Below are 16196 nucleotides of genomic sequence, written 5' to 3'. Positions count from 1 at the left end.
TCAGTCCTATGCTTGCACAGCCAAGGCAAGTCTTGGGATACCACGTACTTTGCACAGCTTGGTGACCCCTCACAAGTTGTTTTTAACTTCTCCCTTTTAACATAAATAAAGGAGTTAAAAAAACCCAGGGAGTTTGTTTTGGGTTTTGTGTCTTTTCTCCCTTTTTTGAGATTTTTTTTTTCTTTTTCCTGGTAAACTGTTGGTGTGTTTCAAGCAACAAGACTCATGGGTTGTGGGGTGATAAGTTGATTTTTTTTTTGCTAAATTCTTTTATTTTTGTTTAAATTCTCACTTCAATTTTAATTCTTGAAGAACAGCTTCGACAACATATATCGCACTCATTATAAGAAGCAAAGGGTTATATCAAAAATTATTAGTATAGAATCACAGGAAACCTGGTTTGGAACCAGAAAAAAATACAAAACAGATATAGATACATAGACACAGGACATTTTTTTTTTTTTTATAATTATTTGGAAAATGTTATTTTCCCCTAATTCTCGATTCTTTTTTTCTTTTTGTTTTCTTCCTTTATGCGCATATGATGTTTTAAGTTTTACAAAAAAATGAAAATAAAGACTAATATTTTACAAAATGAGTAACAATGCTCGTGGTGTTTGCGTGTGGAATTGTTTTGTTTTGTTTGTTTGTTTTTTGCTCTTTTTTTTTCTTCATTCTACACAAGGTTCAGTTCAGTTTCGACGCATTTTGTTTGTTACTGTACAGCATATATCAACAACAGTCCACAATAATCCTGGAAAATCCAGTATCCCCTTCAGGTGTGATTAATATCCCCTCAATACTCATTTTTTTGTTGTTTTGATTTTATTTTTTATTTTTTTTTGCCTTTTTCATCTCTTTTATTATTATTTATTTTTTCTCCTTCTTTCCGGATAAAAAAAAAAAAAAAGCCAAAAATAAAATAAAAAGCGAAACACCACGACCTCTACGGACGCGAGGCCCGTCCTTCCCCGCCACGGCCACACCTCTGCTCCTACTCGGCCCTTTCTTTTGTTCGGTGTCCGCCTCCCGGGCCCCCCCCGCACCCCGACTGCCCCTCGGTGCGAGCGCTCCCGCCTCTGCCGCTCCTCCGCGTTTCTCCTGGGGGTGCGGGCCGGGCTCTAGGAGCACTGGATGGACATGTAAGGCCAGTTGAAGCTGCTCCCCGACAGTAGCATATCCCTGATGAGGGTTTCGATGGGGGTTTTACCTACCAAGCGGACGAAGAAGAGCTGCTCGATGACAGAGGAGGAGACGGTGCGCAGCGAGGGCAGCCGCAGCAGCAGCTTCCCGAAGCGGCTGGGCTGGTTGGGGTACTGGCTCCGCACATACTCCTCCAACGCGCACTGGGACTTCTCCTGAAGGCTCTCGATGTGCGCAGCATCCGACAGGCCGCAGGCGTCTGCCCGTCGCACGGAGCCCGCGGAAGCAGCCGTGGAACGGCGGCGGCGGGAGGGAGAGGAGGAGGAGGATGGGAAGGAGGAGGAAGGGGTGGAGGGAAAGATGGTTAGTGGCGGGGAAGCGCGCTGGGAGCCGCTGCCGGGATAGGGGGGGCACCCTCAAAGGCGCACCCCCCCATCCATCCCATTCCCATCCCATTATCATCACCATCCCGCACTGCCGCCGAATAAACAAGACGACCTGTTCGCGCCTCGCAGCCCCCGCGCGTATCTCCACGGGGGATGCCGTGGGGTGCCCACACAGCCCCCAGCTCCCCTACCACTCACCCCTCAGCCCTTCTGCGCCCCCATCGGACACACAGAGACATGGACAGGGACAGACACACGGACGCTCTGCGCCGACGAGTGCGGTCCCGACCCCAGGGAGCACTTCACTGGGCTGCTGGAAAGCAGGACCAGCCCCCCGTTAAATAACACCGGGTGTGGGGGAAAATGGAGGGTTACTGGGGAAAATAGTAATAATTATTAATAATAAATAACAATAATAAAGGTGAAAAACGGAGGCGCTCACACGCAGAGGGAGTTTGTTGACATGGCTGCACGTTATGAGCAGGCAGCAGCTGGGACCTACAGCGGCAGACAGGGAGCCGGCCCGTGGGAGAAGAGATGGGGCAGGGAGAAATGGGGTCCCCTCCGTCCCTGCCCCGCCGCCAGCCATGGCAAATTGGGCACGACTTTGCAGGCTGCGCGATAAATCCGGCGAAAAAGGGTAGTGGGTTAGTTCGGATTTACGCTAAACCGGCTGCTGCAGCTCTCAGAGACAAAGCTGGGGACGGCTGCAAGGGTGAATCTTGCCTAAACGTGGCCTGAGAGACTCCCTATAGCTCCCTATGGCACATATAGGGCCAGAAACTCGCCTCTTGGCACCCCTCAGAACGACATCACCCTGGGAAACTCATCCTAGTCCTGGAGCAGAAACTCCCTCACATCCATGCGTTTGCTCTGATACACCTTACTCTGTGCCTTCTTGTGTGCACAGGTACACTCAAGAGAGTTGTAGCTGCATTTGTGCATTGACACGTTAACTGCATGCCTCATCTCTCTGAACCCCCAACCCGGGGTTAAACTGTGCACAGGCTGCTTACTGGAGGACTTGTACAGGAACGTGCTGTCGTGGACCAGTGGTGGATATACCCAGATGGTTGGAACCATCCACATTGCTTCAGAGATTGATAACAAATATTTTAAAATTACACAAAAAGCACCCAAACAAAAAGTCCCCCTAATATATCAGGATCAGAGGGAGACAGCCTGCTGGCAGTGTGGCTTAACACAAATCAAAACCAGACTTTGCTAATATATAATCCATATATGAATTAATGCATGTTAATGGCCCCCAAAAGGACATTACAAAATTGTGAACATAGAGTTATGACCCTGGAAAGACACAGCAAATTATTCAAAGCTCCCACTCCCCCCCCTCCCCACCCCCCCCCCCCAAAAAAAAAAATTCTGTGGCAGCTCCATTTTTGAAGCTGAAGTCTTCCCATACCAAGAACTGGTTTTACAAAGATTTTGGAACACCTTCATCTACAATACTATGGCCCCGAGCAAAGAAAGAAATAAAACAAGCCATAATTCACAAACTTCTGAGGAGGAGAAACTTTGACCTGAGCTGCGGACTTGGCATCCCTCAGATATACAATTATCTGAGCCAGGCTGCTCTGTTAATCCATACCTTTAATGCAATGATATTTTGCAACATCTAAAGCACTAGGTTACAAAATATAGGTCTATCAAGAGCTCTGGCCTGTTCCTGTTTGCGATATATATCAAAACCACAGGCCTGTTCATATGTTGGTTGCCACAAATCACACTCCATATTTACATATATCTTGCTATTTTACACACATTATCTGCCCATTATGCATTAGGATCCTATTCAACTTCCAAACAATGCAATATGAAAGGGTCTTACTGACTGGGCTTTTTTCTTTATGCCCCATATGTCATACCCTTAAGGTTAGTAAAATATTTATCAGATATTTATGATAAGTGCACCTATAATTGCAGGTCACTGGACAATGCAGACGGGGAAGTTGCTGGCTAGAAGGGCGCCAGCCTGGGGAGGCTGGGATAAGTGGGGGGTGTTCAGAAAAATATACCTTGGCTTTTGGCTTAGACATCCAAACAAGATTTTCTCATGGTAATAGTATCTATGGATCTTTAATTATTTTAAATGATTTGGCATATGCCTTTACCAAGTTTTTATTCTGCATCCTTGAAGATGGTGGTGGGAACTCTCCCCTCAGAATGGGATTAAAAATAATAATAATTAAGGGATGCACAGCTGGATTAGATTATAGAGTCCAGCGAGGTGTAATCCATGGGAGAAATAATGCAATCCCTGTTTACCAGAGGTGAATTATTATTCCATCTCATAAAGTGGGCTAATGTGAAAATCCTGTGTGTGCCTCACTTTTTTTATATAGCAGTGTGTCAATAAGGGAAAGCTGTATATTTCTTCCTGCAGTCTATGGAATAGAAATTATGTAAATAAATAACCATTACTGTTCAGCACACTCCAGCCTTCCTCTTTGTAGTGGCGGGAGTATATTTCATGTTACATGTTCAGAAGAGTTTAGTGCTCAGAAAATACAGATGTAATCAGCTGGCATCTAACTAGAAATCAAAGTTCTTATTGTGCTACAAGTAGATTTATTGGATTTATGTTATCTGGCTCTGTCCCTTCCTGGAAATGTGTATTTATGTGGAAGAAAAGGTAGAAGCAGGAATTAATAATTCTGAAGTTTTGGGGGGAGAAAAAAAAAAGAGGAAAAAAGAAAAAAAAGAAAAAAGTCAAGAAGGGAGCAGGTTTTAGGTCACGACCCAGCTATTGGATGGTGTCCAAAACTGTACGGATTAAATACATGCTATCCGGAGCCCAAATGTTAAAACTACAACAGGATAAACCCATACCAGCTCTAAATACTTAGTTGTCAGTGAAGGACTTTGGACAATATGCCTAAAAATGTCTTTTCCATCAGTCAAAGTTTGTTTAAAAGTTGGATGACTTCAAGAAAGGCTTCCCATGAATTCCCCTCTGGCTAAGCAATCAAAACAAGTTTAGAGAAAAGTGGAAATGTGAGGGTGGGGGTAACGGGTAGATTACTCCTGACAGCTGTATTTCCATTTTCTGAGCTGCCCCGTGCCATCCTGCTCCAAAATAATATTATTGTTTCCTTCCTTGAACCCCATTCACACTCTGCTCGGCTGTTGGATGGGGCTTCTCCCCTTGCAAACATTTAGTTATGAGATTCATTAGTAACATATATAAATGAAGGGCTTCTCTAAAGCCAGGTTTTCTAGATAAGGCTGATCATTTGGGGAAGGTAAAGGGGGAACACGGGAGTGGGGGAAAGGGGAAAGAGAGAATGAGAGAAAACAAAAAAGAGTTTCTCCACCAAAATGTCCCCATCTGGGGCAATCCCCTTCTCTGGGCCTTTGGTGGGTGGAAGGGCCAAGGCACAGGCCAGGTCCCCTCTGCTTGAGAAGGATGACTCCGAGTTGGATCTGGGCAAAAGGAAAAATAAATAGTAGTAATAATAAAACAAGGAGGGTTCTCCCCTACCTCCTTTGTGTATTGATAGGAACCCTGAAATAAATGGGAAGGAAAAGTCTGAGAGTCTGCAGGCAGGCTGAAGAAGTTAAATCAGCCTGATAAATGCCGGCAGGTCTCTTTGTCACTTTTGAAAAACATGTTTCCATCAGGAAGACTTATAAAGATAAAATACATTAAAATGTCGAGCTGGCTATTCACTAAATCTTTCATTTGTTTTAAGATCTGCACTTTATCCTATGCAAAGAAATACTCCCTTCAATGCTGTGAGACTGCACTTGCACTGGAAGTAAAAGGGGGCAGTCACAGTACACGTCTTCGACCACCCTGCATACAAATTAGATACTCCTGTCTCAATAAATTATCTGATGTTCAAATCGATATTAATACTACATTTGCTACATTACAATATTGTGCAAATTTAGGAGTCATTTTAATACAATGTAAATACTATTTCTCATGCATGAAAGGCAACAAATATTGATGGATTATAAACTGCTTACTGTTAAACAAGGCCTTTGAACGATTTGCCATGTTTGTTCAGGAATGCTTTTAATTTTGCTCGGGCAGATTTATCAGAGATGTGTAGTTATTGCTAACTGGGAGGACTGGTTTGGAAAGGGTGAAGAAACCAGGACAAAAGAGAAAGGGGAAAGGGTGGTGGGTTAAAAAAAAAAAAAAAAAAAAAAAGGAAAAAATTTAGAGGGGGAAGAAAAAAAAAAGAAAAACAAGCAAGCAGAAAAAGTGGCAATTAACCCCATCGTGGTGATAATTAGAATAATAATTAAAAAATGACACTGTCAGGCCTCTTATCTCGCCTTGTTTCCATTTCTTATATTTCCTCCTCATCTCTCGCCTTTGATGTTTATAAATTTCTCCCTCGCAGGTTACAATAATAGAAGACTTATTATATTCTTATGGACTACGACCAGAACACTTCAAAGGCGACGCTAATACACTTCCCTGCTAGTTAATTCGAACCATCTATCACAGGGGAAAAATTGTTAACATGCATGTTTCCACCGCCTCCCCTTAATTTGATATACATATAAATTATATATATATATATATATATACACTTGATATATACATATATTTATTATGACTGGTGTGCCTGAGGGGGAGGTCGATCCTTGGGTCGGGGCATATGCATTTGGAGCTCTTTTCTTTACAAAATTACAAACGTAATTAAAAAAAAATTCCTTTTTTTTTTTTTTTTTTTTTTTTCCTTTTCACACACACACGCGTACCCCCCCGCCAGCCCTCTCACCTGAGGTGAAGAGGACGATGGCTTTCAGGCAGCTGTACTCGGCCGAGTCGACATGGAGCGCCTTGAGCTTCTCCACCTGCTCCTGGAAGATGCGGATGTGGTCCATGAAGGCGACGACGCGGTCTGCCGACATCGGAGATGCGTGGAGGCCGGCGGCCGCCAGGAGGGGAGCCACATGGAGGGGCATGGAGCACTGGGCAGCGTTGAGGACGAAGAGCTCGCTCCAAGTGAGCCGCAACAGAGCTACCTGGTCGGTGATCTGTAGGTCGGGGAAGAAGGGGATGTTGCGGGCCCACTCGACGGCGCTGAAGAGCAGGCGGGCGGCCAGCTCGCAGATGTTCTCGATGCCCATGATGTTGTTGGGCTGCATGCACTGGCTGCCGTAGCGGGAAGTGGGATAGGGCTCGGCCCGCAGCAGCAGGGAGATGTATCCCGAGAGATAGCAGTGCCCGTTCAGGGGGTCGCCGTTGGTCAGGGCGTACTGGCCGGGGTTGGGCTGGGTGGGCGGCATCCTTCCTCGCTGAACCGCTGACAAAAAGAAGGAGAGAAGGAGAGGAAATGTGCATCCAGGAGGATCGCAGGCATTGCCCCGGCGGTGCTGTCAGCCAGCCGGAGACAATGCCTGGCATCTACCCACCCCGTACACACACATACTCCCCCCCTCTCCTCACCCCCGACACACGCACAGGCACGGACAGACAGAAACATGCGGAGCCGGGCAGCTGCAGCCGACCTGCATCAGCCCCACAACACGACCCGGCATCGGCCCCAGCCCAGACCCCTGCTCAGGCAGCCCCAGCCCAGCGGCAGCCAAGCACCCGCCCCCCCTCCCCAGCGTAGGCAAGCTTCACAAAATAAACACAGATTAAAAAGAAAGAAAAGACCCCCCCCCAAAAAAAAAATTAAAAGAAAAAAAAAAAAAGCCAAGGCAAACAAGACAAATCTGCACACAGTACCCCTCCCTCCAGAGCCCCCCAACCCTCTTGCAACAAAAGGCAGCCGAGGCAAGTAAAAAAGAAAGAAAAAAAGAAAGAAAAAGAATAAATAGATAAATGAAAGAAAATGAAAAAATTCATTCTTCCGGGTAGTGAGAAAGTGAGGTTAAAAATCACAGCCAGCTGTTAAAATTACAGCCAGGCTCTGTTGTGGATCCCAGCCGATTGCCCTGGTAGCACTGAGATTTACAAGTGATCTGCTGTGTAGCTTTTTAAAATGAAAAAATAAAACCCCCAAAACCACCAACCCCAAACAATTCATATATAAAAATAAGAGTAATTAAAAAAAAAAGACCAAAACAAATGCATCCGTATTCTTTAAAAATACTGCTTCGTTACCATTTAAGCTGGAACAGGTCGCAGCCCCCACCTCCCCTTTGCTAACTTTATTACACAGAAACATCTTTCCATAGAAGACTCCCCCACCCCTCCCTCGCCCAGCAAAGTTCTCCCTGCTAAAAGGAAGAGAGAGATTAAGTATTATCAAGGGAAAGGGGGAAATAAAACAAAAAGGTCCGAACTTACAATAGCCAAACATTCGTGGAAAAAAAAAGGGGACGGTGTAATTAATATCTTTGGTGCGCTGTTGCCACTGCAAAAGCCTGCAGACAGCGTTGCACAGTGAATGCACAAGCTTGCAACTGCAAAAACACTGGATTCATTAACCATCTCCACACAGAGCGTAAGCATGTCTCAAGTCCCGAAAGCTGACCAAAGTTGGTTTGTTTGTTGTTTTTTTTTTTTTTTTTTTTCTCCCAGTGTGTGCGTGTGTTTTTCTCTATCAGTGCCAGCCTGTGCAGCCGCATGCCATGTAAACAAAGGTAATTTCAGGAGGAGACACGACTGCTCAGGCTCGTTCCCCCCACACCCGCACACACACACACACATACACACACTCACGCACATCACTCATCTTTCCGGCGTGCCACCGCATTTTCCCAACTTTCTCCTTACTTCCCCCACCCAGCACCCCTCCTCCTCTCGCCTCCCGGGCCGGACCTCTCCAGCCCACCTCTCCCACCTCCTTGTAAACTTGGCAGTTATTTGTCAATTAGCTGCGAGCACAATTCTAACTTGCCCTTTTTTGATTATTTTTTTCCTACTCCTTCCTTCCCCCCTCCCCCGTTTTTTGGTTGGTTTTTTTTTGCCTTCCCCCCCTCAAGACGCCTACCAACAGCCCCTGAAGCTGCCAATGAAGTCGTCATATTTGCGAGCTCTTTCAGATCTGGAGCTGCTTCATTCCTTTCCTTGTGGCATACAAAATATATATATTTTAAAACCAATTAAGGCAGTAGTAATCTCCTCTCTGTAAAATCGACTGTTTCGCTGATGTGACTCTAAGACATCTTTAACGACAGTCACAGGGTAAACTTTAAATGCAAACCAAGAAAATACGTTTCGAGGAGAAAAAGGAAGGCAGGAAACCTTCCTACGCGAAAATGAGCCTGAAAGCGAGGAAAACCACAGCGACTCTTGGAAAGGAGGAGAAGAAAAAAAAAAAAAAAAAAAGAATTAATAAAATAAATAAATAGCAGCGCAGTTGGAAATGATGAGGAGCCCGCTGCCAGATGCAGGCTGCGGATTCTGCTAAAATGAGAAGAACCGGCAAATAGGTTATAAATCGCGATTTGTATGCAGGCTTTAAGGAGAGGGTGGAGTTTGATGAAGAAATAAAATGAGCAGCTTGCTAAAAAGGAAAAAGAGAAAGAAAAAAAAAAAAGAAATGACAGAAGTACAGAAACCCAGTTCAGTCACAAACTTTCCTTTGAACGCATGGAGTGAAAACAAGGCCAAATCTCGCACAGAAGCACACTCCAGGGCACCGGGAAGCACAAGGAAGCGGAGATACAGTAGCACATTTCCCCTTTTCCACCCCCCTTTCCTCTTTTTCACCCCCTTTCCTCTTTTCTTCCCTACTTACACGTCTTTCATCTTTCGGGGGAAAAAAAAAAAAAAAAGAGGCTGGGAAAATGGATCGTACCGAGAAGTGTTGCGGGTTTAAAAAGAAATGATGGGGCGGAAGGGGGTGGTTGTGGGGGAAAGGAAGCTGAATGGAAGCACATCTCGTACGGGAGAGAGATGTATCTCCCCCCACCCCCCGGTCTCTTGCCAACAATAGACAAAACCACATCCAAACACACGCACACGCACACACACATACTCGGGAGCGGAGACAGCAGCTTAAATGATAAATATATAGCGAGCGGCCGTAATACTAGTAGGAATAATTAATAAATAATAATAATAATAATAGCAAATTCTCGGCACAATGAGCGGGGAAGGGGCGAGCACGGTGGTGCCGGGGAAGGGGGTGGGGAGGAGCGGGAGGAGGGCAGGAGGCACAAACCGAAAAGCAAAAGAAAACACCACCAACCACCATCGACAATAACAACAAAACCTGGCGTAAAGCTGCCAGATGGAGCGCAGGCACAGGGAGAGATTGACATGTGCATGGGAAGAGGGAGCGAGAGGGAGAGACCTAGATCGCCACGGAAAGACGTAAATATATATATATATATATGTGTGCTTATATATATATATGTATGTGCGTGCAAGCCGAGCGTGTGCGCTCGCGTGTATACATATATACGTATATACACATATATATGTATGTGTATAAATACATATATGTGCTGCCTATGCATACCGGTGCACGTTTGTGCACAGGCAGACACACAGACGGAGAGAGCCCCTCGCACACACACGCCTTGCCCAGTCGCGGGTGCAGGGGAGGGCGGTTGAGGGGGGGTGAGGGAGGAAGGAAGGGAGAAAGAGCGAGATAGAGCATAGTAGGGAAGAAATATTCACCTTCCCGCCTCATGCCCACTTTGAGGCACTTCTTGAGGCGGCAGTACTGGCACTGGTTGCGGTGGTGCTGGTCGATGGGACAGTTCCTGTTGGCGCGGCATGTGTAAGTTAAGTTCCTGCGGACGCTCCTCTTGAAGAAACTTTTGCATCCCTCGCAGGTGAACTGGCCGTAGTGCTTGCCGCTGGACTTGTCCCCGCACACCACGCACTCGATGTGCTGCTGGCTCTGCCCCGAGCCCTGCTGGCCCGCTCCCTTGTCCCCGGCCGTGCCCGGCGTGGAGGGGGGTCCCGGCTGGCTGGGGGTCTGCGGGGTGTGCGGGGCTGCCGAGCCCCCGCCTTGCTGCTGCTGGGGCGGCTGCTCCCGGGCCGGCTGCGCCGTGGCGGGGTTGGGGCCGCTCGGGGTGCCCCCGGCCACGTCTTCTTGCGGATCTCGCCAGCTGCTAACTACCATTGCCATATCTCGGGCCCAAAAAAGTGCTGGGGAGCGGCGCGTCTCGCTGCGGGCTGCCGGGGAGGGAGGCGGGGGGCGGGCTGGGGGCGGCCGACCGGGCGCCGGGGGCGAGCGGGGAGCGAGGGGACCCTGCCTGCCGCCTGCCTCCGCCTCGGCTGCCGCCGCCGCTGCCCTGCTGCCGCTGACGCCTGGAGCCGCTCCTGCCGTTTTCTTTATTTTATTTATTTTTCGCCGGGAGCCCCCCTCCCCTCGCTCTCGCTAATTTTTTTTTTCTTCTTCTTTTTTAGGGAGGGGGAGGGGGCAACAGAGGATTCTCTCCCTCTCTCCCTTCCTTCCTCTCTCTCTTTTTTTTTTTTTTTTAAACCACACTCTTCCTTTCCTCTTCCTCCCTTCCCTTTCCTTCCCTGCCCTTTCCTGCGCTTTTCACCCCCCCCTCCCCTCTCCTTTAAAATACCCCCTCCGGGCCGCTTCCCCGCTCAGCTCCCGCTCTCCGCGGCTCTCGCCGCCTCTCCGCGCCCTCTCTCTCACCCCCTCCCACCCCCCAAACCCCAACCACACCGGCCGCCACTTCAAGTTGCAAAATCAGAAACGGCAAACAAGGCTGTCGGGAGAGGCATTCAGAGGAGTAGCACGCCGGACACGCACACGCAAGCAGACAGGCGCGCACACGCCCGGCACACGGCGGGCTCCCCCAGTCGAGCACACGCACACGGGCACGGGCACACACGCGGTCCGGGCGCTACGAGCGCGGAGGATGTGCGGGCATAGAGGAAGCCGCGGCGCCGCCGAGGAGGAGGAGGAGGAGGAGGAGGGGAAGGAAGAGGAGGAGGAGGTGGAGGAGGAGGAGGAGGTGGAGGAGGAGGAGGTCGCCGTTCGCCGCTCGCCGCTGCCGGGGCCCGGCCGCCGCCGCCGCTCCCGCGGAGGCTGTTCCCACTGCCGGTGATCGGGGAGGCGGGAGGTGCCGAGAGGAGCCGTCGGCCGGCGATCAGGGCATAGAGGTGTCCGGGGGCCAGGTCCAGGGCAAGGAGCCGTCAGCCATGCAGGGCGGCGGGGCCGGGGAGAGCGGTGGAGGCGGGCAGGGAGCTGAAGCAGTTTGATCTCCTGTCGCGGCGGCGGCGGCGGTGGCGGAGGAGGAGGAGGTTGCCGGTCGCTGCTCTTTCTCCCGAGCTGCTCTCTCTCGCTCTCTGTCTCTCTCGCTCGCTCGAGCTCCCTCTCGCCTTTTTTTTTTTTTTTTTAAAGAGGAAAAAAATTCTCAAAAAAAAAAAAAAAATCGGATGTGACTAAATTCGCAGAGGAGACGAATTCACGGCGAAGTGTAAAAATAGAGGACGGGAATAATAATGACACGCGCAGGAAAAAGAGAGATCCAAAGTAGGTCGGGTAAATAAATCCTCTTCTTTTCCTCTTTCTTGCCCCTTCCTTCTTCTCTTCTCCTGTGAGAGCGCACGATGCCGGTTGCGAGGAAGAAGGAGAAAAAAAAAAAAAAAAATCGGTGGAAATCAACCCCCCAGAAGGTCTTCTTTTTTTTTTTTTTTTTTTTTTCAGTTCGCCTGGAAAAAGTATTTCGGGTAAAAACTCATCAGCCACAAGAGAAGCCCTCCCCCAAAATAAAAAAATAGGCAAGAATGGTCAAAATAATAACGATATTAAGATATGAGCGCTTTCTCTCTCTCCTTTCCGGACTTTTTTTTCCCCCTCCTCTTTCCCCGTCTCTGCTTTATCCCCGTTTTTCCTTCTTTCTGAGATTCTTTTCTCTCTCCCTTTTTTTTTTTTTTTTTTCAGTTTCACCTCTCTCTCCTCTTCTCCTGCAGGAATGAAGCGAAAGACACAAGGAGGAAGGGTGGAAAAAAGAAGAAAAGGAAGGAGAAGAGGGAGATGAAGGGGGAGAAGAGAGAGAGAGGGGGGAAAAGCACACAACTAATAGAATATGCAAGGGGGGGGGGAGGGAAGAGGGAGAGAGAGAGAGACCCAAAAAATGAATGCGTTTAAACGGAAAGCCTAGCTGAGCAATGTTTCCGAAAGGGGGATCTGCTCGAAATGTCTGTATATAGTGAACTTTGACACTACTATTGAAACTGACACGTTTCTATGGAGATCGCTGCCTTATATGGAGCGCGTGTCAAGGAGCCAAGAGAAGGGCTGCTGGCAACTGATAATCAAAGGCGACTGACTGGTCAGAGCCCTGAATTGGGGAGGGGGGGGGGGAGTGGGAAGCTAAGGTTAGCCAAGCCTCCCGCGCTCCATTGGTTGCCCCCCCAGCGCTCGCCCCCCCCTTTTCTCCCCCCTTTATATACATTATATATATTATATATAATATATATATATTTATTTAATTAAATATATATATATATTTAAATTCCGGCTACCTACCGCCTGGGATGGGGAAGGGAGGAGAAGGGGGGGGGGAAAGAGGGAGGGAGGGAGGGAGAGAGAGGGGATTCTTCTGACAAGCACAATTTACATTGCGATCGCCCTGCGCTGCTATTTACTTTGAGACCTGATTAGTATGGGTCGTCTACGGTCTCTTCCTCCCTCTCTTTTCAAGATCCCCCCCCCCCCCCCATCAGCACACACATCGACAGGGGAGGATGCGTTGCGATAGGCGGAAAGGGGGAATTAAAAGGGGACGATGTAGGCTTCCAGGGAAAAGTTGGTGGGCTCCCCCCTCTTCTTTTATTCTTCCCCCCCTCCCCCCTTTTTATTTTTTCCTCTGGTTTTATTTCCTTTTTCTATTTCTCTTCCTTTCCCTCCTCCCACCCATCTGAAATCGCGATTCCTCCCTCACCTTCCAACCACCAAAGCCGCGACAGGGGATTTAATGGTGGAGTAGAAAACACTCCGGCTGCACGGAGGGTCAGGCGTCCGTTTGCCCGAGCACTTGCACACTCAGCCTCACACTCATATCCACATCTCCACATGCTCCCATTCCACTTTGGGCTATTTTTTATCCTCTCCCTCGATATGCCCACCCTTCTCCCGATCTCCCCCCCGCCCCCCGGGCTCCGCTCTTCCCTCGTGGGATTCCCCCACCCCTTTTAATTAAATTATTTCGGGGTGTGTGTGAGCTATCAGAGCTCAAATCGCCCTCTGCGAAATGCCCCCTACCCGGAGGTCTCCCTCCCCACTGCCTCCGTCTCCCCAAAAGCGAGTTGCTCCGTATGTCGGAGATGCGAGGGTTCACCTTTCCTCCGCGACCGCAGCGGCGGCGGCGCTGAGCAGAAAGGAGCCGAGAGGGAATCGCTGGCGCCGGCTGCCATCTAGTGGGCACCGAGCCCTCGGTCCGGGGGAGTTCAGGGGAGAACGGGGGGGCCGCCGAGCCTGTCTGCGGCCTGTCACACATGCCCTCTTAAAAAATAATATATATATATATTTACCTTTCTCCTTCTTTATTTTTAATATAAACCCTCACTGGAGCGAGGAAGACCCTTCATTCCCGTCCTTGTCCCTCCTTTCTCTCAAGCCTACCTTTCCAGCAACAACCCCCTTCTGCCAGAGGTCTGAAATTTTGGGTCTGTGTGACAAAGGAGAAACAAACTATAAGATTATAAAGAAAATAAAATATCCTCCCACACCACTCCACACCAAACCCTCCCCTCAGCTCCCAATAGAAGTTTATCATCAGAGTGGTAGCCGGGAGAAAAAAAACCCTGCAGCTGGGAAAAGGGATGAAATATATGTCAGAAGTTTTATTGTTATTATTTTCTTGTAAAAAGACGTTGCTTTCATCAGAAAGAGGAAAAACAAAGAACACCCCCCACACCCCCAAGAAAATAAAAGAAAAAGCTCTCAACTTTATGCATGGTGATCACTTTCTTTTTTTTTTTTTTTTTTTTTTTCCCTTCTTTCACTGTCAGCTGTGAAATCTGAGACTGGGAGCCGGCTGGAGAGGAGAATCCTTCATCATTTCTGAGATCAGAAAAAAACGCTTGATTTTGTCCCGAAATAATGAAGAGATTTTCAATGAGTCCGTTGGCCAAGCCGTCCCTATTGTATATTGCATTGATAAAAAGGATGTTATTGACTATGCAACAGTAGGCTCCTTTCCTCTCTCCCCCTCTTTCCAAATAAACTCCCGGTCCTGTCTCTTGGTCAGTGAAAAGGTGAAACGAATAAGATTATATCGGACAAAAAAGCAAGCTCGGTATGTATATCATCTAGATTTTACTCCCCAGACTGTGAAGAAACAGAGCAAAAGAGGCAGAGCAAGGCACGGAGAGAGAGGGGGAGAGAGAGAGAGACAGAGACAGAGACACAGGCAGACAGAGACAGAAACCCTGCGAGGAGGTGGACGGACCCAGCCGCCGCACCGGGCTTCCCCCGGACCGGGCTCCCCGTCGCCGGCCCCGGCCCCACGGCCACCCCAGGCAAGTCGCCGCGTCCCTTCTCGGGGTTTGGGAGCAGAGGGAGGGGACCGGGACCGCGGCACTTGGCGGAGAGACCTTCCCCAACACCTCTCCCCCCCCCCATCCCCCCGGCACCTCATGTTATTTGGACATCCCGTAATTTGGGCGGAGGGAGCCGTGCTTCGCCCTCATTTTGTCCAGAATCGAACCTCTCCCCTTTACAGCCTGCCCCTATAGAAACCTGTTCCAGTATTTCCACACTGGAACTGGGCCCCCCCCCCCGCCCCTTCCTCTCAGAGAACGCGTGCTTCTCAGCGCTGACCCACTCGGGACCTCGGGCACCAACCACACGCCCTCGCAGAGCACAGCTTGGCGCGGCAGGACACCAGGGTGGGGACGTGCGAGCATCCCTCCCCGTGCCCCTCTCCTTCACCTGCCCCGTGCCTGGCTCGATCACCTAATGAAAAGATCGATGGCAGTCTGTTTATCCGGGCTATATTGTCAACGCGGCAATCAGATGCTCTTACAGCCGGGCCCAGGGAGCCGCAACTATGCGGAAGCCCAAACCCGCACAAACTGCGCTGGTTTCGGCAGCGGGGGATGTGCGGAGGGGGAGGCATTTTTTCCCCTCTCCTGGCTGTTAGGCGCTTGGTTATTTTAATGTGCTGCGTGCTATTAAATGTGGGGTATTTTAAAGAAACACCAAGCCGATGCTTGAAGGGCCGGTGAAGTTTGCAGGAATCCAGGGGAAAATTCTGCTTGCTGCGCCCAGAGGTGGCGCGGAAGCCTGGGAGGGGGAGCCTCCACCAATAAAGCAGACTCATCCTACAGCTGCCCAGGTTAAAACACAGTTCAACCGACGGGAGGCATTTGCCCTCCCCGACAAATTACAGGGACACTTAAACACAACTCACGTTTAATTGGGGAAATGAGCTTTGATTGCCTTTTAACCTCTACGGATCTGGAGTGGGTAGAGGAAACGGAGATGGGGACTTGCTCAGACTTGTTTCCCCCTCTGTTTCCCCAGAACCCACTTTGGCCAGGCTAGGTCTGAAGGTGGCAGAGTTTTGGAAGGATTTATACTCTGGGATTTTTTTCTCCAAGTTCCCCCGCCGTCTTTTTAATTCTTTAACCCCCATGTCTCCCTTTCCTCTTCCTTCCCGGTGTAACCGAACCTGGGACGGTGTTTTGTCGCCTCTCTCCTTCACAGCCCCTTCTGGAAGGGAAAAGTTCCTCTACATATTAGTGGTGACAACTTCTACACGCTATTTCTGGCGGGGATGGAGGCAGGGGTGTTGTTTATAGACTGT

At 49.1% G+C, this 16196-nt stretch overlaps 1 protein-coding gene and 1 long non-coding RNA gene across 7 annotated transcripts; one reads left to right on the top strand and one right to left on the bottom strand.

Annotated features, from left to right (window-relative positions):
• Positions 1–230: 230 nt before the first annotated feature.
• On the bottom strand, positions 231–10954 carry NR2F1 (nuclear receptor subfamily 2 group F member 1). Of its 6 annotated transcripts, none has more exons than XM_061364334.1 (4): positions 10093–10954; positions 6537–6817; positions 6290–6371; positions 231–1402 (listed from the first exon to the last, which is right to left on the bottom strand). In XM_061364334.1, exons 1-4 carry the CDS (start codon positions 10547–10549, stop codon positions 1122–1124), a joined length of 1101 nt encoding a protein of 366 aa, XP_061220318.1. In that variant the 5' UTR covers positions 10550–10954; the 3' UTR covers positions 231–1121. The 6 variants fall into 6 exon arrangements, with proteins under 6 accessions (XP_061220318.1, XP_061220319.1, XP_061220317.1 ...); XM_061364335.1 differs by adding an exon at positions 8456–8531 and having other exon boundaries at positions 6290–6817; positions 10093–10221; XM_061364333.1 differs by having other exon boundaries at positions 6290–6817; positions 10093–10950.
• Positions 10955–12962: 2008 nt separating this feature from the next.
• LOC133218181 (uncharacterized) lies at positions 12963–14642 on the top strand. Its single transcript, XR_009727076.1, has 2 exons — positions 12963–13196; positions 14398–14642. It is a non-coding gene; the product is annotated as an uncharacterized LOC133218181 (long non-coding RNA).
• The last annotated feature ends 1554 nt before the right edge of the window (positions 14643–16196 follow it).

This window comes from Neopsephotus bourkii, unplaced genomic scaffold (assembly GCF_033783945.1).
Source record: "Neopsephotus bourkii isolate Nb327-2 ecotype Australia unplaced genomic scaffold, CSIRO-AGI_Nbou_v1 NB_1232, whole genome shotgun sequence".
Lineage (NCBI taxonomy): Eukaryota > Metazoa > Chordata > Aves > Psittaciformes > Psittacidae > Neopsephotus > Neopsephotus bourkii.
The sequence above is the reverse complement of the archived record's forward strand: the minus strand, read 5'-3'. Positions and strand labels throughout refer to the sequence as shown.